Source organism: Panthera pardus, unplaced genomic scaffold, assembly GCF_024362965.1.
Source record: "Panthera pardus isolate Hobbes unplaced genomic scaffold, ASM2436296v1 HiC_scaffold_15, whole genome shotgun sequence".
Lineage (NCBI taxonomy): Eukaryota > Metazoa > Chordata > Mammalia > Carnivora > Felidae > Panthera > Panthera pardus.
The window spans coordinates 11452428-11478737 of record NW_026526710.1 but is presented as its reverse complement, the minus strand read 5'-3'; the positions used below and the strand labels follow the sequence as shown (position 1 = coordinate 11478737).

General features: G+C 41.3%; 1 protein-coding gene and 1 pseudogene across 2 annotated transcripts in view; one reads left to right on the top strand and one right to left on the bottom strand.

The window, feature by feature from the left end:
• The window catches only part of RNF10 (ring finger protein 10), a 33222-nt gene extending 10083 nt beyond the window's left edge, over positions 1 to 23139 (bottom strand). For both annotated transcript variants that reach the window (XM_053902105.1, XM_053902106.1), the window contains exons 1-7: positions 22858 to 23139; positions 11999 to 12195; positions 6574 to 6773; positions 5539 to 5629; positions 4103 to 4287; positions 3887 to 4023; positions 944 to 1104 (exon numbers count right to left, since the gene is read on the bottom strand). In XM_053902105.1, coding sequence (XP_053758080.1) covers positions 944 to 1104; positions 3887 to 4023; positions 4103 to 4287; positions 5539 to 5629; positions 6574 to 6773; positions 11999 to 12195; positions 22858 to 23014 — 1128 coding nt within the window. In that variant the 5' untranslated portion in view covers positions 23015 to 23139. The remainder of the gene's footprint in view (positions 1 to 943; positions 1105 to 3886; positions 4024 to 4102; positions 4288 to 5538; positions 5630 to 6573; positions 6774 to 11998; positions 12196 to 22857) is intronic.
• A 1274-nt stretch (positions 23140 to 24413) lies between these two features.
• On the top strand, positions 24414 to 24968 carry LOC128777010 (40S ribosomal protein S7-like; annotated as a pseudogene).
• Positions 24969 to 26310: the final 1342 nt, after the last annotated feature.

The window sequence follows — 26310 nt, the reverse complement described above, 5'->3', positions numbered from 1 at the left end:
AGAAAGAGCCCCAGTGCGGGAGGCAGGGGTTTGGCCAACTGCCATCTCAACCTGGACAGCTCTACTTCTATACAGCTCGTCTTCTCTGAAATGCACTTGAACGAATGCTCTGCATTTAATTAAAAACAAAATACACAGGACCTACTAAAGGAAGACTCAGAAGTCAGAAAGACAGAAATTCAAATACCAGCTTCATCTCATATTAGTTATTATGTCCTCAAGCAAATTACCTAACCCATGACTCCATTTCCTCATCCGTGAAAGGGGATAGTTCACACCGGGATATGCAGCTCATGTGACATAAATGTAAGTACAGTACCTTAACACAGGACCTGTCACATGCCAATTACTCAAGATACAAGGGCTTTCACTGTTCTAACACAGATCAGTGATTCTCAAAATATGGTCTGAGGATGAACATTAGAATCAGTCTGGAACTCATTATAACACAAATTATTAAGCCTACGGAGCCCATATTTGACTGAATTCACATCTCAGGGTGGAGGCCAATGCCCTGATTCTGATGCCTGGTAAGGATACACAGCACAGGAAATTCTCTATTTGGGTAATTTTTCCTGCTTCAAAATCCTCAGCAGGTATTACTAGGGCCTGCTGGATAGGCCATAACACTCTCTTCAAAATGCGCCTCAAATAAAACATCTCTAAAAATAAATCCAAGTGTTTCCTTAGGAAAAAAACCTACTTTGCTTAACTAAGAACATAGCTAACCTAAGACTAAGAGACTCCAGTGACTCAACTAGTTATAAGACGATTTTAATTTGTTCCTTTCAGCTCCAGAGAGTGCTTTAAAAACCACTAGGTCAACCATTCCCTCACATCACCAATGGCCAGAGCAAACTGGCTATTTTAGCCATTAACTATGCGTTATCTTAAATTCAGGACCAAGATAACTTATCCCCACCATCCTGTCCTGTCATCCTACCTTGAGCTCCTGGATAGCTGCCTCAATAAAGCAGGACTCGGGAGTGTGCTTCTCCTCTGCCAGCTGCTGCTCCAAAGCTATTTTCTCTTCCTGAACTACCCGGTGCAGCACCTGCTCCTTAGAGGCCAGCAGCAACTTGGAGTACTGGCTGTGCTGTTCATCTACAAGAAAGCCAGCAAGATCACAAAAATGCAACAGTCGGAGCTTTGCAACCTTGTGGCTACACAGGAATTTACACAGCTTTTATCCCCCAAAGTGAAGATGGAGTAATCAGGCTAATTTTCTAAAAATAATTTAGCAATGACCTTAAATAAAAGGTTTATAACTCTGACCCCATAACACAAGGAATCCAAGAAAACCAAAGACGCACTAAAAATGTTTTAGCCAAACTACTGATTACCCTATCGTCTGTAATACCAAAAAATGCTACATCAACCAGTTAAGTCCAATAATAAAGAAACGGTTAATGACATGATGGCATATTCATTAAAGAGAATTTTGCAGACATTAAAAATGGTTTTCTGGGGCACGTGGCTGACTCAGTTGGAAGAGCATGCGACTCTTGATCTCGGGGTTGTGAGTTCGAGCCCCATGATGGGTGTAGAGATATTTGAAATAAAACAAACAAAAAACAAAACAAAACAGGGGTGCCTGGCTGGCTCAGTCTGTTAGGCATCTGACTTCAGCTCAGGTCATGATCTCGTGGTTCGTGGGTTTAAGCCCCACATCAGGCTCTGTTCTGACGCCTCTGAGCCTGAAGCCTGCTTTGGATTCTGTGTCTCCCTCTCTCTGTCCCTCCCCAACTCACACTCTGTCTCTCTCAAAAATGGGGCACCTGGGTGGCTCAGTTGGTTAAGCGTCCGACTTTGGCTCAGATCACGATCTCACAATTCTTGGGTTCGAGCCCCACGTCGGGCTCTGTGCTGACAGCTCAGAGCCTGGAGCCTGCTTCAGATTCTGTGTTTCCCTCTCTCTCTGCCCCTCCCCAACTTGTGCTCTCTCTCAAAAATAAATAAACTAAAAAAAACTTTTTAATAAAAAAAATTTAAAGATAAAAAAATAAGCTTTAAAAATTTTTAAATAAAAATGGTTTTGTGAGATGACATTTAGTGACATGTAGAAATACCTACATTACATGAATATAAAGCAGACACCAAAACTAGAAAATTTAATCCCAATCTTGCAAAAATATACATGAATAGGAAAATAATCTACAACTTTGGGATATCTCTGAGTAAAAGGACCATGGATGATTTGTTTCCTTTACTTCCCTCCCCCATATTTTCTGTACTTTTTAAAAACTTTAGGACAATGTTAACTTTTGGGAAACTCTTGAAATGCCCTGTTTTCCCACCCTCCGATCCTAGTATCTGCCCAGAGATAACCATTTACAAATTGTGATACGTATTTGCCAAATCTTTTTCTATACATTTATAAATCCATAATCACTTAAGAAAACAAAGGTTTTTCCATAAATGATAAACTTTAAGTTGTTCTGTGTTTTTCATCCAACCTGTATTAAATTCTTTCAAAACATTAATACAGAGGGGTGCCTGGGTGGCTCAGTTGGTTGAGTGTCTGATTTCGGCTCAGGTCATGATCTCACGGTTCCTTGGGTTCAAGCCCCGTGTCAGACCCTGTGCTGACGTGTCAGAGCCTGGAGCCTGCTTCGGATTCTGTGTTTCCCTCTCTCTCTCTCTGCCCCTCCCCCATTCATGCTCTTTCAAAAATAAATAAATGTTAAAAAAAAATTTTTTTTGTATGTTAATACAGAGATCCTATTTTTACCTTCTGTATTGTGTTCCACAGCATAACAAACACTGAGTGAGTTCCTTATGGAACGTTTATTTAGCTTATTGACAGCTTCTATTACATTGTAACAAAAATTCCTTATACGTATTCCTTGGTGCATATAATTTCTTTATATTAAGTACAAAAGCTGGACCAAAGGTTGTGCATATTTTAAATACTACCAAATTGCACCCCCCCAAAAGCTGTATTGACTTACATTGCCACCTTGTATACAGTACTCATTTTCCTACACCTGCCAAAAACCTAGTGCTTCTAATGTCTTTTTTTTTCTTCTTTTTTTTTGCGTCAATCTGATAGGGATTTTGATTTGCCTAACTCTTAGCAAAGTTAAACCTAATTCTTGGGAAGTTATTCTAGTATCCTTTTCTGGGAAATACTTTCATATGCTTAGCCCATTCTTCTACTGGACTGTTAATATAACTTATAGAACACCTGTATATTCCAGACATTAATCTTTAGTATTAAATGTGTAAATCTTCCCCTAGTTAATCACCTACTGACTTTAAGGAATCTTGTCAGATTTCATTCTTATAAAATCAAGTGTATCTGTCTTTTCTTTTCTAGGATCTACGGTTTCAGCCTGGTTCAAAAACCCATCCCTATCTGAGGATTTACAGAGATACTATCCTATATGTTCTCTTAAGAGTTTTAGATTTTTTAAAGTTTAGGGGCGCCTAGATGGCTCAGCCAGTTAAGTGTCTGACTCTTGACTTCGGCTCAGGTCATGATCTCATGGTTTGAGATTGAGCCCAGCATCGCACTCTGTGCTGACAGCACACAGCAGGCTTGGGAGTCTCTCCCTCCTTCTCTGTGTGTCTTCTACTAGACTACTGAGTTTCTTGACAACAAGTGGCCAGTCTGGCTGACTGTGGAATCCTCAAGGCTGGGCACAATGCCAGGCACTATTTCAACAAAATTAAAAATTAAAAAATACATAACTAAACCACACCTGAAACCAAGCGTTAAACCACTCTCTGTAAACTCCCCTCTAACCTACTAAAATCCTAAAACTGACCTGCAAATGATAGAAATGGCTTGCCCAAAGGCTCAAATTTTGATAGTAGATAGATATATTTGATAGCCTTAAAAGATGTACCCAAGATTATTACCCCCTAAATTAACAGAACTCACCTCCTAGATGAATAGGATGGTCTACATTCATCCATTTGGATTTGGGCAAGGCCAACAACACCCCTTTCTCCCTCTTCATCAGCTGCATTGTAATAGTGTCACCAACAACATACTGACGTGACTCGGTGGCAACAACACTGTAACATGGACATTTAGATGTAAAAGAGCAAGAAGTTAGCAGACTGGGGTCTAACCTAGTAAATGTCTCCTTCTCACCTCTTGAGATCCTTCTTATGCACAGAACTGTAACAGATGGGACATTTACTCCAGGTCTTCTCACTCAGTGAAAGGTAGTGCAGAATGCATGCCCAGCAGAAGATGTGTCCACAACGGGTTATCTTGGCTGCAGTAGGTGGATATAGGCATATTGGGCAAGATGGCACTTCATGGCTACAAATGCGCTGCAACAAAAGGGCACCACGAGTTACACTGCTTTCAAAGTGACATGGGATTGTCAAAGTTAAAGCCTCTCCTCTCCCACCCCCATCCCTGAACATCTCTACTCAACACATCTTCACAGAATTGTTCAAAATGCAAGTATATAATAACACTTTAAGTAAATCGTTAAGGAAATCACAATAATGGTTTAATAACTACATAACAAGTACTTTAGAGGTTCCACAAAGGAAAAAGGAACAGAAATCAATATATAATCCCACTTATAAAAAGAAACTTTATACGTACACGTACACAAAGGCTTATAAAAGGTTGAAAAGTAATGTACCAATAATTTCCAATAGAAAAGTCTATCAGACCTACACTTTATATGCATCTCTATTTTTTTTTTAACCAATAAATATAGAACTTAGGTTTCATAGGCCTTGTCATTCTCTGATGTTTTTATCAATTTTCATAGTTAATGAGTAGCCAGGCTTGAAGACCTAGCACTTTGAAAAGTATTGTATGGGGTGCCTGGGTGGCTCAGTCAGTTAAACATCCAACTCTTGATTTATGCTCAGGTCACGGTCTCACAGTCGTGGGATCGAGCTCCATGTCAGGCCCACTGACATGATCAAGCTCCCTTTGGGCTTCATGCCAGGCACAGAGCCTGCTTAGGATTCTCTCTCTCCCTCTGCCCCACCCCCACTCAGGCTCACTTGTGCTCTCAAAAAAAAAAAAAAAAAAAAAATTTACATCCCTATAACCTAAGAGCAGCAAAGGAATACCCAGAACTCATTACTTCAACAGAAAACAAACTGCAGCAGTGGCTTAGAGAGTAGTGTACCTGGTGGCTCACTCATGTGCCACAAGACTGAGGCCTAATTTGATATTGATTACTACAAATGGCTACCGATGAAGCCATGTTCATGCAATGAGCCCACCCTAGGTCAGGAAGGTAACCAGAGTGCCTCATGTATTTCTCTGGTTATTTCTTCCCAGGAGAAAGGAGGCGGTAGATAGAACTGCTTTGATGAGATAGAACCTTTGATGAGAGCCCTCCAACTCCCCAATCCTGCAGGCTAGTGCTAATTAGCACAAAATGAACTCCAGGAGAAACCAGGACTCATCTCTGGGGGACTTATCTCTACAGTGAGGCCATGCAGAAAAAAGGTATCAACAGTGATACCAGCCAACAGCTGCTGTGTCACCATGGTTCCTTTCCTTAGTTCTCTCTCCCACTAACAGTTTATAAGCTTAGCCGAGCTACTCACCACTTGTTCCACAAAGTCCCAGTTGACTAAGGTATCAGGATCAGCAAAATGAACTGTGTAGTCTTGGTCTTCAGACACCACAAATTGGCAGCTGGAAACAGGGAAGAGGACAGGGAAAAGGCAGACTCTCAAAAGCCACCAACAAGCCCTCAGCAGAAACTCATTACTCCTTCACTTAGAAATCAAATACAGGCCATTAGCAGCCATGGTTTGTGAAGCACTGAACTAGGACTTCAGCCTCAGTTCTGAGCCCCAGCTCTGGAGGGAATCCAAAGACTTGCCAAGTAGGAGTCTAAATCCATGAACTCTGTTTCTTCTGCTTCCAAGCCTAGCCAAGGCCCTGCAGGCCTCCCCTGAGCTAAAATTAACCCAGACTGCAGCTCTATCAATCAGCAGGAAGCCAGATTTCCTCCCTCCCTCTGAGAAACCATGGCACACAGCTAGTCTTCAAGGCAGCAGAAAGACTGTTCTCGCTCAGTCATTTGATTACGAATTTATATAAAGTACTAACCAGTTACTTCAGTCTAGATCCAAGGTCAAATCTTACATTGTAACTAATGACACACAAAAGGAAATAAAAGGGAATCAGTATTTGAGCAAACGTATGCCATGCCAAACACTCCAACCCATCATCCAATTCTCCTTTAAGTAATCCTCCTCCTTTATAGGGAGAAGATGAATCTCACCGTGGCTAAATAAATTACCCAAGATCAAAGGTCAAAATAAATTCAAATGTGGGTCCAATTCCAAAACAAATACTTTTACTATCTCATTATGACACTAAAGCATTATTTAATTTTAGCATTAATCAATGTATTTATTTAAGCATTATATTCTTTTAAGCACCAAGAACATCCACTTGAAAAGCTGGTTTTCGACACCTGCACTGCCCCCCAAAAAGAGAGAGGAGGAAAAGAACCAGATCAACTCCCTTTCTGCCTCTCTCCCATAGCAGTTTAAAAGAAGCTTCTTCTCAGCACCAAGAACCACCCAGAGGCTCAACTGCACTTTCCTCCCAAGAGTAGACATACTCACTTGGCCTGTAAAAAGAGTTCCTTGTTAAAAGGCTTATGCCCCCATTTGTTCCTCTTTCCCCAGCTGCCATGTCCACTGCCTTCAAAGTGACCCGCCTGGCCACGGGGTTCAAAAGTGAAATTCAACAAGTGGTTCAGATTGATCTTCTTCGGACCAGAGAACTGGGCAGGGCTAAACTCTGCCCGTTGAGCCTCTGCTACCTAGAGAGAATAAGAATGAATCAGAGTATTTCAGAATAGAATGACACTGATTGATAGCAGAAACCAGCACAACCCTCCTTCTACATGGTTTAAAATATTAACTAAACGAAACACAGCTTAAAGTAAACAATCTTCCTAGGAAAGGGGAATACAAAAGTCTACCTAAGATCTGGATGGGAATAGAAAGGGGGACAAGAGCCTTTAACATATAATTAAACTGTTTAGCCTGCCCCGCTAAATGGCAATTAACTATTTATTAAATGACTAAACCCAACATGAAGTCATCTAGCTACTGGGAAGCACAATGATTTACTTACTGGATTAATTTTTTGACAATCCTATAGGACTCCTAGACCTTCACTCTTGTTAGCTACTTGTTCTCTGGTTTGTTTCTGGCAAAAACAAGTCTGTGGAACTATACTCTGGAGGCGGCTTGCAAGCAGCTGCTAACTGCCACGGGCTTCAGAATCCTGCCAGAGACCTCCCGTCTAAGACACACACTGCTATTCATTGTTAATTAAAACTGACAGAATTAGAACATGTAGGCAGACTACCTCTGTGTCCAGAAATAAACCCAATCAGCAGAGGAGAAATACCACTGCACATAAAGATGGAAAAAATCACGTCGGGGCTTTTTAACATTTCCAAATTGAAGTGGAAAGTACTTATAAGTCAGCCAGTGCATTTTCTAATCCCAATTTATAATTTAATGTCATAAGCACTTTGCCATGTGAGTCATATTAACACATAGTCACTTTAAATGGCTATATACCATTACGCCATACAGGTATACTATAATGCCCTTGTGTCAGACACAGACTGTTAGTAGCTTGTCCACTGTAATAAAATAATGTTATGATAAACACATTTTGGGATAGATCTTTGTGCACAAATATTTGGTCACCTATCATTGTTTCTTTTGAATGTATAGTAGGAATTACTGGGTCAAAGGAAATACAAATTTAAGGCTTTTGCTGCTTAGTCATATTTAGAAATTAGTAAGCAGCACCCGCACAGACATCATAAAGAAGCTAAAGAGTACAAAAAGGGATATGGTGAAAGATACATTCCATCCCAGAGACAACAAATATGACTTGCGATACCCTATGCATATAGACCACAGCATATGACCCTTATGATTAAATACAGTGGCAAAACATACAATTAAACAATTTCCTTTCATTTCAACAATAGATCCTGGGAGACAACCCCCCCACACACTGTTCATGTAACTCACCACAGGAAGCTCACCACTTCCAGGTCATCCCTTGCCTCTTATCCCCTGGAAAATCATCTCCATGGGACTGCTGTCCTCTCATCAGTCTTCCACTCCCAATGCCCCCAAATTAGATAAGAGCTTGTGCTCACTCAACAAAATCCTCCACATCCTCAACCTTCTATTGCCCCACTATTATCCTAGCTGCCACTACCACTCTCTCTGATACTGCCCATCACAACTCCTGATTATCCTTCCAACACTGACCTCTCATTTCCTTGACCCCCCCTCTCTCCTCCAATTAGCTTGTCCTCTACTTCAGGAATCCAATCCCCATAGACATACCATCTGGAGCTGTGCCATCCTTTACAGCAACCACTACTAGCCAAATGTGGCCAATGCCACATCATGAAATACCATTTTAGCTATATTGGGTAAAAACATTAAAATTAATTTCACCATTTTCCTTTTTGAATGTGGCAACTAGAAAATTTATTTTATTTATTTATTTTTTTAACATTTATTCACTCCTGAAAGAGAGAGACAGAGTGCGAATGGGGAAGGGGCAGAGAGAGAGGGAGACACAGAATCCGACGCAGGCTCCAGGCTCCAAGCTGCAAGCACGGAGCCCGATGCGGGGCTCGAACTCACGGACCACAAGATCATGACCTGAGCCGAAGTCAGCTGCTTAACCAACTGAGCCACCCAGGCGCCCCTAGAAAATTTTAAATTATACATGTGGCCTGCATTTCTACTGGACAGCACTGCTCTATAATCTAGACCATAAGGGTAACAACCACACATCTCCCACCATCATAATTTTGAGCACCCAACATTCAAGCAGCAACTCCCTCCTTTCCCAGCTTGTTCCCTTCAGTCCTGATTCCAACAATTCTTTACCCCTACTGGGATCTCCAAATCAGTGATCCAACCCATCTCTTCCATTTTCTTTCCTTACTTGACCTAAAGCCTATGGTCCACAACCCCTTTCTTTCTCTCTGTCATCTGTACTCACCTAGCAGAATCTTCCCCTAATTAATCTGACTCTCTATGTATTTCCACACCAGCACCAGACAGTTACACACAAGAACACAACCACACCACACTGACCAGTCTCACTGAAGCAGCCCTACCACAACCCTGTTACCTTTCTGTACCCACTTAACTCCCAGTCACCCAGACAATGCCATTCTGCAAGGCTTCCAAGGCTCCCCTCTCAGCTCACCTTCCATATTTCACAGAGACAATAAGAACAATCAGAAGAGAATTCCTATGTCCTCCTACCAGTACTCTGCCTTCTTCTGGTTACTGAGGATGAACTGGCAAAGCTCCTATTTAAGCCAACTCCTCCACTTGTACAGTAGGATCACAACTCCTCAAGGACTCAAGGACACTGTTACAGTAATTCTCGCCCTGTCCTCTGCATGTCTGCCCCCTAACAAGACAATCCCATTAACAGAGATATGCTGTATTTTTCTTTTGAATCTCTTTAACTTTAAAATCTCTTGACTTCAGGGGCACCTGGGTGGCTCACTTGGTTGGGCTTCCGACTTTGGCTCAGGTCATGATCTTGTGGCTTATGAGTTCGAGCCCCGTGTCGGGCTCTGTGCTGACAGCTCAGAGCCTGTGGCCTGCCTCAGATTCTGTGTCTCCCTATCACTCTGTCCTAACCCACTCCCATTCTGTCTTAAAAAAAAAAAAAAAAAAAATCCTCGACTTCACATTCCCTCAAGCTACTGCCTCACCTCTCCACTCCCCTTTAGAGCAAAGCCCCTAAAAAGCACTGTCTGAACTTGATGTTTCTTCCTCCCATCCTTCCATTCTCTGAAGCTATGCCTATCCGGTTTTTGTCCTCACCACTCCATCAAAGCAGCTCAAAGCCAACAGCCTATATTCACATGATCAAATCTACTAGTCCACTTTCAGTCTTAATCTTCTGTAGCCTATCAGTAGAGGGCAAAACTGGCCACTTTCTCCAAATGGCTTTCAGTTCTCTTCCTCCCTTTTTGCTGGTGCCTCATGATCCTGACTCAGACCTCAGTCCTTGAATCTATTCCCTTTCTGCAGGACTTACTTAGTTCCATAGCTGCCAACACCAAATGTATGCAGATGGCTCTCTAGCCTGGGTCTCCTCCTTGAACTCCAGATTCCATTAACTGTCTATCTCTTAGAGATCCAGTAGGCATCTCCACACAAATAGCATACTTCCAAAATGAAGTTCTTTATCTCAACTCTCCTTCCCTCCCCACCACCCCCAAACTTTCTACTTCTCTTGAAATCTTCCCCACTTCAGCATACAGTACCTGAACTGAGCTCCCACTGAAGACATTTTTTTTCAAAGTCATTCATTTCTCTGCTCAGACCCCACAACTAACATATTAAACAATCCTGTTGGCTCTATCTTCAAACATCACCCCAATGTGTAGCATCTCACCACTATCGCTGTTTCAAAGCTTCCATCACTCTCACCAGAAATATCTTAACAGCCTCCTAACTAGCCTCCTGGTTCCACTCTCTCCTTTAAAATTCCCAACTCAGATTATAGAACTTCCCTTCTTAAACCCCCAATAACTTCCCATCTCGCTCAACAAAATCCAAAATCCCACAAGGCCCAACACGATCTGACCCTTCTTGTCTATTCTTTGGCTTCATTCTCTACTCCTCCACTCATGGTAGCCTACATGTTTGACCTCAAACAAACCAAAAGTATTACCACCTCTGGTTCCTTGCACTTGTGCACTTGTTATTCCTTCTCGCCAAGACATCCTCCTCAAAACTGTATGGTGTGCTCCCTTGCTTCGTTCAGAACTCTACTCCGAATTCACTTCCTCAGAGTAAGTAGCCTTCCTTCGTCACCCTCCAAAACTGTACTCTTTGTTACTCTCTATCCCTTTAATTCTCTCAATCTACTTTTTGTTAATTCAATAAGCACTTACCTTTGGATTTATTATACAATCGACACCTGAACAATACAGGCATTAGCAGCATTGATCCCTGGCGCAACTGAAAATACACGTATAACTTTTGACTCCCCAAAACACTTAACTGCTAATAACCTGTTGACTGGAAGCCTCACCAATAACAGTTAACACATATTTTATGTTATATATATTACAAAGTATATTTTTACAATAAAGCTGGAGAAAAGAAAATGTTATTTAAGACAATTAAAAAAAAAAAACACATTTATGACACTGTATTTATATTAAGAAAAAAAAGTCCACATAAGTGGCCCAATGCAGTTCAAACCTGTATTGTTCAAGGGCCAACTGTGTAATGGTCTATTTTCTCCGTAAACTAAAATATAAGTTACAATGTTCTACTCAGTATTGTATGCCAAACTCCCATGTGGTATTTGATGCACAGGAGAGGACAAAATTTTTGGTGAATGAATTCTTCCATGAGTACATTAAATCTGCTTTATTTTGTAATAGTTACATAGTATGGAACATTCAAACAGGAGGATAATTCATCTAACCAATGCCTTGCTAATTTAGGTCGTTTCCTAGATTCTGCAACTACAAACAATGCAACAGTGAACTCCTTTGTACAGAAGTCTTTATGTACTCCCAAAAGGATATCTAAGAAACTCCTAAAATCAGAGTACCTAGGACTAAGGATATAGCATCTTACAATTTGCTATAGATACTACAGAGCAAATGTCATTAAAGTCATTGTATTACTTAAATATTCAAGAGGCACCTCTAATTCAAGAGTGATAATAAAAGGTACCATCTATAGTATCTAGGGTACATTTATAGTATCTTGCTATAATTTCTCACAACCCATGATGATGATGTCTTCTTCCTCCAAAGAAATTTTCACAACTTTCAAGAGAAGAAAGGAGGCAAAGTTCCAAACCTAGTTAATCCTCAACTACTCAAGACTGCTTTGGTTATTTACTTTCACCTCTTTCTCCCCTCCTCCCCAACTACTGATAAACTGGGAGGCAGGGGAATCAGAGTTCATGCTTCTTGTGTTCTAGAAAGGACATTCCTAAATTCCATACCTCATCGCGTCTTCCACCATTAAAAGAAGAGCTAAAGACTTTGCTGCTGCCGCCGCCCCTCTGTGGAGGCATCTTGTTAAAAGTTTTGCTTTTCTGTGAATTGGAGCGACGGGACTGGTTGCTAAAATTTTCATTTTTGGGATAGGAAGGTTCACGTTTGCGATTAAAACGCTTGGATCCACTTGAGTTCTTTCCATCTGAAAGCAAGAAATGTAAAGAATTAGTTAAGAAATGACCCAGAGAAGTGCCTGGGTGGCTCAGTCAGTTGAGCATCCGACTCAGCTCAGGTCATGATTTCACAATTTGTGAAATCAAGCTCCACATCGGGCTCTGTGCTAACAGGGTGGAGCCTGCTTGGGATTCCCTCTCCCCCTCCCCCCCCTCTCGAAGGAAGGAAGGAAGGAAGGAAGGAAGGAAGGAAGGAAGGAAGGAAGGAAACATAGGGGATCCTGGGTGGCTCAGTCAGAAGAGCATGTGACTCTTGATCTCAGGATCCTAAGTTCAAGCTACACATCGAGCTCAACGTGGGGCTCAAACCCACAAACCGCGAGATCATGACCTGAGCGGAAACGGGCTGCTTAACTTACTGAGGCAACCAGGTGCCCCTTACTTTTGTTTTTTAAATGATGAAGCCTAAACAGTCCCTCCTTCAGGAGGGATACAAATGCAGGTCAAACCACCCAAATAGTTCACAGTATCTCTCTTTTTTGCGCAACTTAACCACTGCTCTTATAAAAGTCCATTTAGATGAAGTGATAGAAAAGGGAACAGCCTGGGGCACCTGGCTAGCTCTGTCTGTACAGCATGCAACTCTTGATCTGGGGGTCATGATTTTGAGCCCTACTTGGGTGTTGAGCCTACTTAAATTTTTTTTAAAAAAGAACAGCCTATCTGTATTAGGGGAAAATATTTCATCTGAAAGTAGGATAGAAGATATTACTCTCCGGGCGCATGGGTGGCTCAGTTACGTGCCGACTCTCGGTTTCAGCTCAGGTAACTATCTCATGATTTCATGAATTCAAGCCCCCACACTGGGCTCTGTGCTGACAGTATGGAGCCTGCTTGTGATTCTCTCTCTCCCCCTCCCCTGCTGACGCTGTCTCTGACTCTCTCAAAAAACTAAATAAACTTAAAGAAATTAAAAAAAAAAATTCTCCTTAAATTACTATAACACAGCTAGATTCTATAGTGCAACGCCTAGGCCTTAGCAGATATACTCAAGAAGCATAACAGCAAAGCAGTATTTACATATGTTCTAGAGGTCAAACTGAGAAGCCATTAAATTGACAAAAGAAGTTGAGCTCTAAGAGCATATTAGATCAGCATAAATTATGTCCTTTTAAAAAATATTTCTTGCTTTTTTTCCTCCAGTTGTAAGAACGTATGTTCGATGTTGAAATTTGGAAGAATAGGGGCGCCTGGGTGGCTCAGTTGGTTAAGCGGCCGACTTCGGCTCAGGTCATGATCTCGCGGTCTGTGAATTCGAGCCCCGTGTCGGGCTCTGTGCTGACAGCTCAGAACCTGGAGCCTGTTTCAGATTCTGTGTCTCCCTCTCTCTGACCCTCCCCCGTTCATGCTCTGTCTCTCTCTGTCTCAAAAATAAATAAAGGTTAAAAAAAAATTTTTTTTTTTTAAATGAAATTTGGAAGAATAAATTTGCCACTAGGCATAGAATACCAACTTATAAACAGTGCATAATTTCCTTTTACTCTCTATTTTTGTATACTTGCCACGTCTCCCACAAAATGACAGACACACAGGATATACTATCTTCTATTACTCCATGAGCATTTTCACACATTTCTACCTCTAGTCTTCAAAAGCATGATTAATGGCTGCACTGTCTATCATATACTTACAGTATAACATAACCAATCTCCACTGCTGTACATTTAGGTGGTTTCTAGTTTTTTGCTAGTTAGCCTCTTTATACAGACACCTGTATGATGTCAAATTCTCATTGTGAAATCAGCAGGTTAAGTATGATCAGCATTACCTTTTACACATCCTCAAGGTGCTTTCTAGAACCATTATACCTATTCATTTATATTCTAACAACACTGTAACAGAGAACATCTAGGTCACTGCAATGTTGACAAAATAGAGTTGAATACACTTTATTAAACTGAAGGGTCAAAATTATTTGTTTTAAATTTGACTTTCTCTGGTGAGTACCAACAAATACTTTCCCAGTCTGCTAACCATTTGTATTTTGTGTAAAGAGCGCTTGTTTGTACTCTTTGCCCCATTTTTTTCTATTCGGGTGCTGAACTACATAGATTATTTTGTCCCAAGTTGAACAAAGATTCCTGACCAGACACATCTAACATGTGCCAAAGTTTACTGGCTTAAAAAAAAAAAAAAAAAATGGTAAAATGAAACCTATCTGAGAACCATATACACCTAAATAACTAAAGGTCCCCAAATTAGTCTTTGGACAAAAAAAAAATACTTTATCTTTCTTGTCCCTTTGCCCATTCCATGTTGTCTTTTTTTTTTTCCTCAGAATAAAATTTATTTAAAAAAGATTTCCATCCTGTTTTAGATCTGTCTATTCACTCCATGTTGTTTTATTTCAATATGGAAATTTGACCAAATTAAGTCTGCATACTAATTTAATGGCTTTAATTTAAGCAGAAACTTAGAATGAAAGTTGGGGGACTTTTAATGAAGAAACTGATTAGGCTTACTTTAAGAGGGTGATAGTTTACAAAGCCAAGATGATTCTACCATGAGCCTCAGAAACTACAAAGTTTCCCCACCCAAATATAGCTTAATCCTGCATGTTAAAAATATATAACTCAGGGCGCCTGGGTGGCTCAGTCGGTTGGGCGTCCGACTTCGGCTCAGGTCATGATCTCACATTCTGTGAGTTCGAGCCCCACATCGGGCTCTGTGCTGACAGCTCAGAGCCTGAAGCCTTCTTCGGATTCTGTGTCTCCCTCTCTCTCTGCCCCTCTCCTGCTTGTGCTGTCTCTCTGTCTCTCTCTCAAAAATAAACACTAAAAACAATTTAAAAAATAAATTAAAAAATACACACATAAATAAAAATATATAATTCACAGAAAAATAGAGAGAGAGACAAACCAAGAAACAGACTCTTAACTATAAAGAACAAACTCACAGCTACCAGAGGGGAGGTGGGTGAGGAGATGGGTGAAAGAAGTGAAGGATTAAAGAGTACATTTATCATGATGAGCACTAAGTAATGTACAGAATTGTTGAATCACTATATTGTACACCTGAAACTACTATAACACTGTATGTTAACTATATGGAATTAAAATTAAAAACTTAATTAAAAAAAAATTTTTGAGGGGCACCTGGCTGGCTCACTCAGTACAGCATGCGAGTCCTGTTCTCAGGGTCATGAGTTTCAGTCCCATGTTGGGTGTGGAGCCTACTAAAAAAAAAAAACAAAAAAACTTCTATGTGAGGATTGTTTTTAAAACTTTTTAACATTTCCATTATTAGGTTTCATAACCTAATGAAAATATTTTTTATTTTAATTTTTTTTTTTTTTTTTTTAAATATTTGTTTTTGAGAGAGAGCAGGCAAGCCAGAGAGCAGAGAGAGGGGAGGACAGAGAATCCCAAGCAGGTTCCACGTTGACAGCAGAGAGCCTGATGCAGGGCTCAAACTCATGAACCTGAGATCATGACCTGAGCTGAAGTCTTGACACTCAACCGACTGAGCCACCCAGGTGACCTGGAAATAAATTTTATGAAACACTGGATATCACATCTGTTACTACGTCACAAAAAGGTCCATAATGTCCCCCCAGATATGTTAAAAAGGTCATTTATTAAGCTTTCTTTATATCAGATATCTTTCAATGAGCACTGACCATCACAAAGCGTATTAGTACAACTGTTATTCTCAATAAAATTCATAAAACACACATACATAAACAAAACTCATAGAAACATGTCTGGAAAGGCAAGACAGCAGTCTGTTAATGACCATTAATTAACTTTGGGAAATGGAGCTTCATTTTTACCTAATCGAGTGGTTCTCAATCCTGCCAGTTTGAATACCTCAACTGAGCTTTTAAGGGATTCCTATGCTCAGGCCTCACCCTCTAAGATTCTGACTTTTAAGTATACAAAAAGTTCTGTACACTTATTGTCTGGGTAATTTTAAAAAGTATTAAATGCCAGGGCGCCTGGGTGGCTCACTAAGTTGAGTGTCAACTTCGGCTCAGGTCATGATCTCACAGTTCGTGGGTTAGAGCCCCGCATCAAGCTCTGGGCTGACCAGCTTGCTCAGAGCCTGGGGCCTGCTTCAGATTCTGTCTCTCTGCCCCTCCTTCTCTCTCTGCCCCTCTCCTGCTCACACTTTGTCTCACTCTTTCTCAAAAATAATAAATGTAAAAAAAAATTTTTTTTAAACTATTAAGTGCCTAGAAAAAATTATTTTTTGGTAAGATGACTAGCTTATTTTATAGGAAGCTAAATAAATCCAAGGTGGTGTGTATCCTCAAAGAAAAAAAGAAAACGTGAGCTAACAAATCAAAGTCCAAATTTTGAAAGCAACCACTTCACCATGATTTGTCACCACCATGGGATAAATGAGAGGTATGCCATCCTCTCCAAAACTGACCAAACCACAATCCAGGAGGCGAGCTAATAAGTCACGTGAGATGGCAGCAATGCAAACAGAGAACAGATGGTCAGAGAAACACTGCAAAGCTAGGTTTATTCCTCCCAGTTACCTTTAAATCCCAGTTAGGGAAAGTGACCGGAGTTTAATCTGAAACTAGAATTTAAGAACTATACTTTTACCTACTAATCCAGTTAGCAACAGCTATTGTCAAACACAGCATCTCTGGTAACAGAAAGTGAAGCTTCAGATCTCTTAGAAATTTTTTCTTACCTATGGAGTTAGTTGATAATAAGATTTCAAATAAACAGAAAATTCAGACGGATAGAGTCCAAGCTAACTTTACCATGAGAACAAATGAGGAGGCTTTATGAAAACAGGCATAAATGGAGAACACATTTTCCCCAAACCTCATTACCTAAGACTGTTTCAGATGATACTGCATTTGACTCTAATACTTTCAAGACAAGCACCTAATAGATTCCACAGATTTAGGTAGAGCCAGATTCTACACTTCAACGGCTCAAGAAAGTAAGCTGGCCCTCAGCAGGTGCAGTTTTCATTTCTTCATTTATTACCACACACACAAGGAAACAGTTTCATCATGCTTACAGAAATGCTCTCTGATGGACAGTGAACTACCCATTTCTAAAACAGATTACAACAACCGACCACATATGGATCTACAATTTTAGTTATTAAAATCAACCCCCTCGGGGCACCTGGGTGGCTCAGTCGGTTGGGCGTCTGACTTCGGCTCAGGTCATGATCTCACATTCTGTGGGTTCGAGCCCCATGTCAGGCTCTGTGCTGACAGCTCAGAGCCTGGAGCCTACTTCGGATTCTGTGTCTCCTTTTCTTTCTGCCTCTCCCCTGCTCATGCTCTGTCTCTCTCTGTCTCTCAAAAATATATAAACATTAAAAAAAAAAATTTTTTTGTTTTAAATACAAAAAAAAATTTAAAAAAAATTTTTTTAACGTTTATTTATTTTTGAAGGAGAACAGAGCATGAGCGGGGGAGGGGCAGAGAGAGAGGGAGGCACAGAATCCAAAGGAAGCTCCAGGCTCTGAGCTATCAACACAGAGCCCGAAACGGGGCTCGAACCCACAGACCATGAGATCATGACCTGAGCCGAAGTCAGACGCTCAACCGACTGAGCCACCCAGGTGCCCCCCCCCCAAAATTTTTTTTTAAATCAACTCCCTCATCTTGTCTTCCACTTGCCTAATGGTATGAAGTTACAGAATTTAAAGTGAGAGGCTGGCTCTTATCTCTAGACCCAGGCAACAGGCAACTAAAGATTGAAAGTACAGACAGGCCTGTGACCGAGAGATAAAATTCAGAGTACTGTTTTGGGGATGGCTTGTAGATAACTTGCCAGCATACACATGTGAATAACATGGGGGTGGAATCTGTCCTCCTTTCTCTAAAAGGAGACAGCAATAAGATGATCTGCTTCAGATTTTAAAAAGCAGACAAAAAAAGTCAAGTTCCTAGGAGAAACATTCTCGGTTTCAAGTTTTAGTTTCCAAGTGGTGGTTCTTAATCCTGGCTGCACAAAAAAAAATCACTGGCAGAGACTTTTAAAACTATGGATGCCAGGGCCCAAGAACCCAACCCAGATCGAAAGAATCAGAAAGAATCCTTAAGGAAGAGCTCCATACATCTCCATTTTTAAAAAAGATCCTCAGGAGGGGCACTTAGGTGGCTCAGTCAGTTAAGCATCTGACTCCATCTCAGCTCAGGTCTTGATCTCAGGGTCATGAGTTCAAGCCTGGCATTGGGCTCCACACTGGGAGTGGAGCCTACTTAAAAAAAAAAAAAAAAAAAAGTTCCTCAGGAGATTCTAATGCACAGCCAGAGCTGAGAACAACTGCCCGAGAACTACTGTCAAGATACATTCCAAAATGGACAAGACCACTAGTTACATGGCTCAAATCCAGAACTCAGGATCCCAGAGTCAACAAGAGACTTGAAAACTTACTCCAGTGTCTCAGTTCTTCCACATTTCCCTAACAGAAAGGTCTCTACGAAATAACAGTAATATATCTCAATGTCTTCCCTCCATTACCAAATTAAAGACCATAAATTTTCCACTTCAATAATTTGGCATCATCAACATTTCTAGCTCTAGTTCTAACAGGTGGCACAACCTAGGTCAGAATACCAAGCAGGAAGTTTCTGCTGCTGATTCATGCTGTAATCACAAGCAAGTTTGCTTACCCATCATTCAGAGTGGTTGACAAGCACCTCTGGACGGGCAACATACGGCCTTACTATAAAAACAACTGACAACAAATTGAATTCAGCTGAAATTAGTAATTCTGAGTGAAAGGAAGAAGGAAGTGGTATCAAGAATGACACGTGCCAAGTTACCTGTCTGCTAAGTTAATTTATACAAAGCGTAACTTATAAATATTGCCTAGGACTTCTTTTTTTTTAACGTTTTTTTTTTTTTTTTTGGAGACAGAGAGAGACAGAGCATGAACGGGGGAGGGTCAGAGAGAGGGAGACACAGAATCGGAAACAGGCTCCAGGCTCTGAGCTCTCAGCACAGAGCCCGACGCGGGGCTCGAACTCGCAGACCCCGAGATCATGACCTGAGCCGAAGTTGGCCGCCCAACCGACTGAGCCACCCAGGTGCCCCTTGCCTAGGACTTCTTAAGAATTCACTTGAACCAATCACTCTAACCCCTTTAAAGCCTGGGTTTTCTTGTCTGTGAAATCGGGCTTATCTCTAGGGTGCCTCATCGGGTCATGAAGATTAAGAAAAAACTGTAAAATGCCTACCACAGTGGTTGGCACAAAGCTGCCATTATTATTTGGAAGCCTATTATTAATAAATCTAAATCATTCCTGTCAAAGAGCCCCCACCAGACTCCCAACAAAGCCATATAAACCAAGGACTCCAGCTAACAGGCCCGGAAATTCTTGCAACTTCTCTAAGTGGTTTTTATTAAAGGCTTCAAGTCACCTCAATTTTCAAAGCCATCAAAACCTCCAGGTCCATTTACAGCCCAGAAGCATTCTTCAAGGCAGATTACCACTAGTAACCTGGCTCCTGGTACCGGAATAATAGGAAGTGTGTCAGGACAGTGCTTCATATCACCAACCTCAAAATAACTGCTTCATAATACCTGACCTTCCCTTAACCTCCATGGTAGTACCATCCCCCACCCAGAGGAATGGGGCAAGACCTTGGTTCTGGGCCAGGGTCCATTGTTTGTCCGTAAACAGCCTACTCTCTTGCCTCTTTTTACTTTCTTTGCTCTTTCTAAATGACTTTCCCTAAACCCAAACACACCTTTCTCCTCTGGATTATATTCTGGGCTATTCACTGTAAATATTCTTAGAACTGCATGTTAGCCCTACTGGAACAAAGCTAGAGGAAAATATCCAAGGAAGGGAATGTTATGTGAATGTCTGAAGCAATCAGCCAAGGCAAAGGAACTGCGGTATGCCACTCTGGCCAAAAAGATCAATTAAATCCCAGGAGCCAAATTCACCTATTTCCTGTGTGCATGAAGAGGAAACTTAAGCCAACTGCAGGAACAAAGACTCAAGTATATTAAACATGTAGATAGGAAGCAAATGACCATTTATGACATGCAGTTTAGAGAATAGAACAGATTTTTTCATATGTGAGGTAAAGGAGAGGAAAGGGAAATTAAGTATTTAAAATCTGAGCAACCCTTGTTCTTGTTACTTTCACAAAAGAAAGTTGTCTTTTCACCTTACCCTCCATTTCCTTTCTTCAACTCAGTCCTTTCAACAACCTCCAGCAAAATCAAGTATGAAGTATTGAGTCAGCTTTTGAAATACTACAGAAACCTTTTATGGAATTATGCTGAATTTGAGTCTACTGTTTTGCTAGAACAACGATCTAGAATCACTATATAAGAGATCCTGAATGATATCTATCATGGCAGCATTGATCTTTGCTGTAATGTTAAGGTAGCATATGCTAACCCTCAGTTCAACCTTAAAAGCCAATATCCAGAGTTTCCTAAACTATTTTCAATCTCTACCCACTCTGCCTTTGATTTGTTCTTAAATTCATGCCGTGGATTATGGCTAATGAACTTTTTATTTAGCTACAAACCTATCCTTCCTTTTCGCTAAGGAAACATACATAGCAGTAGCCAGAATGGTAGACACTGGCAATGGCAAGCTTTCTAACAAACATATTAAAAACTACTGTTACCAGAGGCACCCTGTGTATTTTACAAAACCTAGCAAAAATCCTTTATAAGAGCTTTTATTTCCTTCCTCAGAAGCTTTCAATTAAGAAGGTAAACAAATGTTTTTAAGAGTATTTTATAGTATTTAACTGTTTAAAAAAATCACTTTAGTCAGAATGAACCCAACAACAAGTCTTCTTATTCTATACAAGTCTATCTGAAACCTTAACACTGATAAATATTTTCTTGGTCAAATTACAACAGAATTCTATATCATCCTGTTGGATAATCAGAGTTAGTTCTACTAATCAACATTCAAAGGACAAAATGAGTAAATGCCTTAAATACCTCAGTTTCCTTGTTTGGACTGTCACCAACTTTCACTACTGCCTCATTACAGAATAAACTGAAGGCATTTATTGCAACAGACTCATGATTGCATGTTAGTGGCTTAAACAGGAGCCCCAGAAAAACTACCTGAGAATTCAGATAGCTAGAAAATCACAATCTTTAACTTTACAACTGGGAATTGAGTGCAAAAGTAAAGTTCTTTATCAACTACATTGAGAACTATTCAGACTACACTAAACCAGTAGTTCCAACACTAGCCAAGAGGCCCGGCTACCCTCTCTCTCTAGAGGGATCTGTGATAAAGCTACACATGTACAAAACCCCAAAATTAATCTACATAATACTGCCTGAAAGTCCACACTAATCCCTGCTTAGGTATTTAAAGCATTCGTTTATTATCGAGACACCTGGCCTCCACCCGGAATTCTATAAGCAATTTCTAGAAGTCCTCAGCATACCAGGTAAACAAGTTTGCTCTATCCAGTAGATCAGCTCTGAACTCAAGTCAGCCTTACAGTTTTTTAATCTTAAAAAGCTTTAAACTGGAACTCTACATCTGGGAGTCCAAATGTTCCCCTGTCTGCCACATATCCCCACTCCCACCGAAAACATCTTCCTATTACTGCTAATAACATTATAGCATGAAATAGCAGAGACTAGTACACGGGCTTTGAAGTAACATGGAGAACATTCCACTCGACTCTGCCAACTCCTAAACTCTTGGCTTCTCAGCTTTTTCCTTCTTTAGAGATGAACAATTCCACTTTGCTGGACAGGTTAATAACTGGAGTATGGATAAGAGATGTACAAACCTAAGCCAGTACCTGGCACATGGTGAGCCCTCAATAAATGGTAACTATTATCATGACGGTCATAATTTAATAATGAGAGGCAGGACTACAAAAATGACAAAATCTTCCCTGTAAAAGGACACACTCTAGTGTGTTAACACTAGAGTGTTAGCACTCCACTAACACAAGGAAATAGGCATGATGTGTGTTTGGTGCATAATAGCTGTCAGATACTCTTCCAAGCTCTTAGCTCATTTGTTTTCTGAGATAATTTAATTCTGATTATCTCCACCTTTACAAAAAAGGAAATTCAGACGCTCAAGGTCTGGCAAATCTAAAAAAACTGAATCACAGCTACTGCTCGTAACCACAACTCCGCACTGAACAAAACCATTCAAGGATGACTCCTCTTCAACAGAGGGATGGATCTTGGGCCAGGTTATTAAACATGAAATTTGAGTTTCAAAAGTCCTTGGGCCCCACCCTCCCCTGTTTAAACTTGAACACTATCCAATGCTAATTCAACATTAAAGGGTAAAACAACTTAGTGGTTTAGGAGTGTGGACTGGTGAGTCAGACAAAGCAGGTCTTAAGTAAGGCCTGCTGTGAGGCACATACTAGCTGGGTGACCTTACCTTTTGTGAACCTCAGTTTCCTCATCCGCAAAATGGGGATAAAAGTAGCACTTAGTTCACCAATCTCTTCCGAGTAGTAAAGCAAGGATAATGCAAGGATTCACATAAACCACTCTGTACAGTACTCTTAGTGTTAATTTTTAAATAATGGGAGCTATAGAAAACGGGAGTAAGGGAAGAACGACAGTGGCAAGCGGAGCTGTACCTGGGTGACCCAGACACCAGAGCGAGGATCCTCCCCAGCCTTCGGGACAGTCACCCCCGCCCCCCGCCCACCGCCCTGGGAGCCCGCCCTTACCACTCTTGGGTTTAGACTCTCCGGCCGGCCCCGCCGAGGCGGAGCGGGGCGGCTGTTGCCCTTTGCTGCTGCCCGAAGAGGCGGAGGAGCTGCTGGAGCCGCTGTTCTTGTCCATGTCGGAAGCGGTGGCGGCGGCGTTGGGGGAGCTCTGCGGCATCAACGGGGGCCTCGGCGGCGGCGGCGGTCGGAGTGGAGCGGGCGCGGCGGGGACCCAGGCTCATGGCGTTCGGGGCCGGCGGGGGTCGGCGGCGGCAGCGGTTCTCGGCCTTCATGGCGACATTTTTCCCTGTTTCCTTCCTCGGCTTCTCAAACTGGAAAGAGAAGCAGCGGGCGGGGCTGTCGAGCCCGGCGGCAGCGGCGGCGGTGACAGAGAAGGAGGAGGCCGGGGCTCGGAGGTCCGGGCCGGGCCTGGCGGGGCGGAGGCTACGGGGGAAGGGGAGTCGAGGGAAGGTGTGCGAGCCCCGCCGGCCGGCCGGACACGCTCTCCCGCCGCGGGGCAGGGGAGAGGGCTGGCTGTCTTGGTGTCGGGGACCGGTGTCTCCGACACAGCGACCGACACTCGCCTCTGGGCCGAGGCCGAGGTGCTCCGGGAATGGCGACGAGTCGCCAAACAGCATCTCGAAGAACCCGGATGGACTATATATATAATGGCGATGTGGGAGTGAAGCCCTCTGGGAAATGTAGTTTTCTGTCTACATCCGGGCCCAGTGATTCCACCCCCTCCCCCCTCCCCCCCCCCCCCCGAAAAGATGATGGGACTTGTAGTTCAGGTTTTAGCTTTAGAACGCTAAGAATGTGTATAATAATATGCACTACTAATAACGAATCCAAACATTGGAATACCTGTGAAATCCTTTTATTTACTCATTATTTAATTTGTAGTTCTTATTCTAGTATTAATATCAATTTATTCATGGTCCTTATCTTACCTAATAATAATAATGACAAAACCTTACATGTAATATCATTTTACAACACTTCATACAAAATTTCATTTCATTGTTAACAAGTCATTTATTAATATAAGTCATTGTTAATATTACATTTCATTGTTAATAACACGAGTGCTTGTCATTAACAGGCATTGCACTGTGGGTTATATGAATCATCACACTTAATCCTCACATTAACGCAAATATAAAGACAAGGAAACTGGCTTAAAAAGCTTCCATCGATTACCCACGATCACACGGCTAACAAATGATGTTCTCAACTACCTATGAGATAAGCGGTTCTCTATTTCACAGATATGGACACTGCGACTTAGAAAATCTTGTCACATCCATCTGTACTTTGGAAAATTATAAATGATTCCTTCCAACCATAGCAGTGAGATTCGAAGGATCACATACAAACATCATTAAAGAGATGAACAAATAATTTTTCAGAATAACCTCAACTAGTTAGAAACCTATTATACGCCTGGCACTGTGCTGAGCACAAGGAATGCCAAAATATATTCATATTGAGGTCTTTAATATATTCACAGTTTCCTAAGTGAATTAAGCAAATAAGAAACTACAGTGGCTAGGCCAGTGCTCATCAAGGGCAAGGCCATGTTCAGTTCGCACCCAAATATCATGAAGCCGAATGGCTATGGATGAGTCCAGCACCTTCGAGGCTCTGTTTGAGCTGCAGATGAACACGTGTTCAAGGCCCAGCTAAAGGAGCCAAATGTAACAACAGCCAAGAAAACTTAAGTTAGTGGTGGTCAGAAAGCTATTATAATCTTTGTTTGCATTCCTCAACTTAAATCTTTCCAGAAAATCCAAGTCCAGCTAGTAAGTACACTGGAGAAAAAGTTCAGTGGGAAGTACGATATCTTTATTGCCCAGAGTTGCCTGAGCCAACTCAAAAAAAGCTGTACAAAAAATAAGCAAGCGTTCCACACTCTGGCAGCTGTGCACGATGCAATCCTGGAGAGCTTAGTCTTCCCAAGTAAAATTGTGCACAAGAGAGTCCACATGAAACTGGATGGCAGCCAGCTCATAAAGGTTCATTTGGATAAAGCATAGCAGAACAATGTGGAACACAAAGGTGAAACTTTTCCTGTCTATAACAAGCTCACTGGAAAGGATGTTAATTTTGAATTCCCCGAGTTTCACTTGTAAACAAAACTAACTGAAAAACATATCATTCACAGAAAGCAAGCAAGCCAGCCAGCCAGCAAACTACAATGGAAAATGGTAGTAAGAGCTATAATAGGGGCACCTGGGTGGCTCAGTGGGTTAAGCGTCTGACTTTGGCTTAGGTCATGATCTCATGGTTTGTGAGCCCCGCATCATCAGGCTAACAGTGCCTGCCTGGGATTCTCTCTCTCCCTCTCTCTGCCCCTCCCCAAATTGCACATGCACACATGCACATGCTCTCTCTCTAAATAAATAAATAAACTGAAGAAAAAAAAACCCTCTAATTCCTTTAAAAAAGAAAAGAGCTATAGTAAAGTTAATACAAAATGCTGACTGTAGCAAAGGCTCCAAGGAGAGAAGTACAAAGAGGTGAGGGCAGGTAGAAGAAGGCTTCCCAGAGAGGTGTCACTTGAGCTGAGCATGGAAGGATGAGTGGAATTTCAGCAGTCATATATGCACAAATAAATAGACAAAATTCTGGAATTCCCCTAATTGGATCCTTTTTGGCTCCTTATTTATCATCACACGTGATACAAAACATTAGTAAGTACTGTATATATAAATCAATCAATTTCTTGAAATTAAGTTTTAACTGAAATTAAGAAAATTAGGTACTGATCTCATATTTTTAAATTTCCTTAAAATGCTTGTCTTGCTTCACTCTTTGCAGTTTTTTCCCCACAAATCATATTGAAATGAGAGAACAGGTACATAATGTTGGTCTGAAAACTTACTTTGATGTCTAGAAGGAACAGTCCCAAATCCTGAGCTCCATCCTTATATATGACTAGATAAGGAAGATATACTACGGTTCCTTGATGAATTTTTATTTCCTTTAACAACAATGTGAGAACTCTGATTACATGGATGAATCATTCCTTCTATCACTCTTAAAAATAAAAGAGAGGGAAAGAGGAAAAGCCTGTGCAGTTCTTCCAAAAGAAAGCAGTGGGTGTCCATCTGTCAGGCTACACATTAAACCAGGAAGAGATTTTTCATTTTCAAAATAGTTTCTTAGGGTCCTTGGCGCTTTCTCCTTGTGAAATATTTACAGGAAACATACATTTAAAAAGAGAATCAAAGCAGAAACATATAGAAATCCAAGCAAAACTCACCACCTCCATCCTCTTTTGAGCAAGATGGTCTACATTACCCTTTCCATAAAAAAAGACCAGGAAAATCTGGGGTTGAAGTAAACATCCATGCTCTGCCAGTTGGTGCTAAAAATGTAGCTTTGTGACAGCAGAAGAGGGAGGGTGAGTGGTGATTGTGTCTGCCTCGCTAAACAGTCACCAGAGCTTTCCTTCCCATTTATGAACTTCTT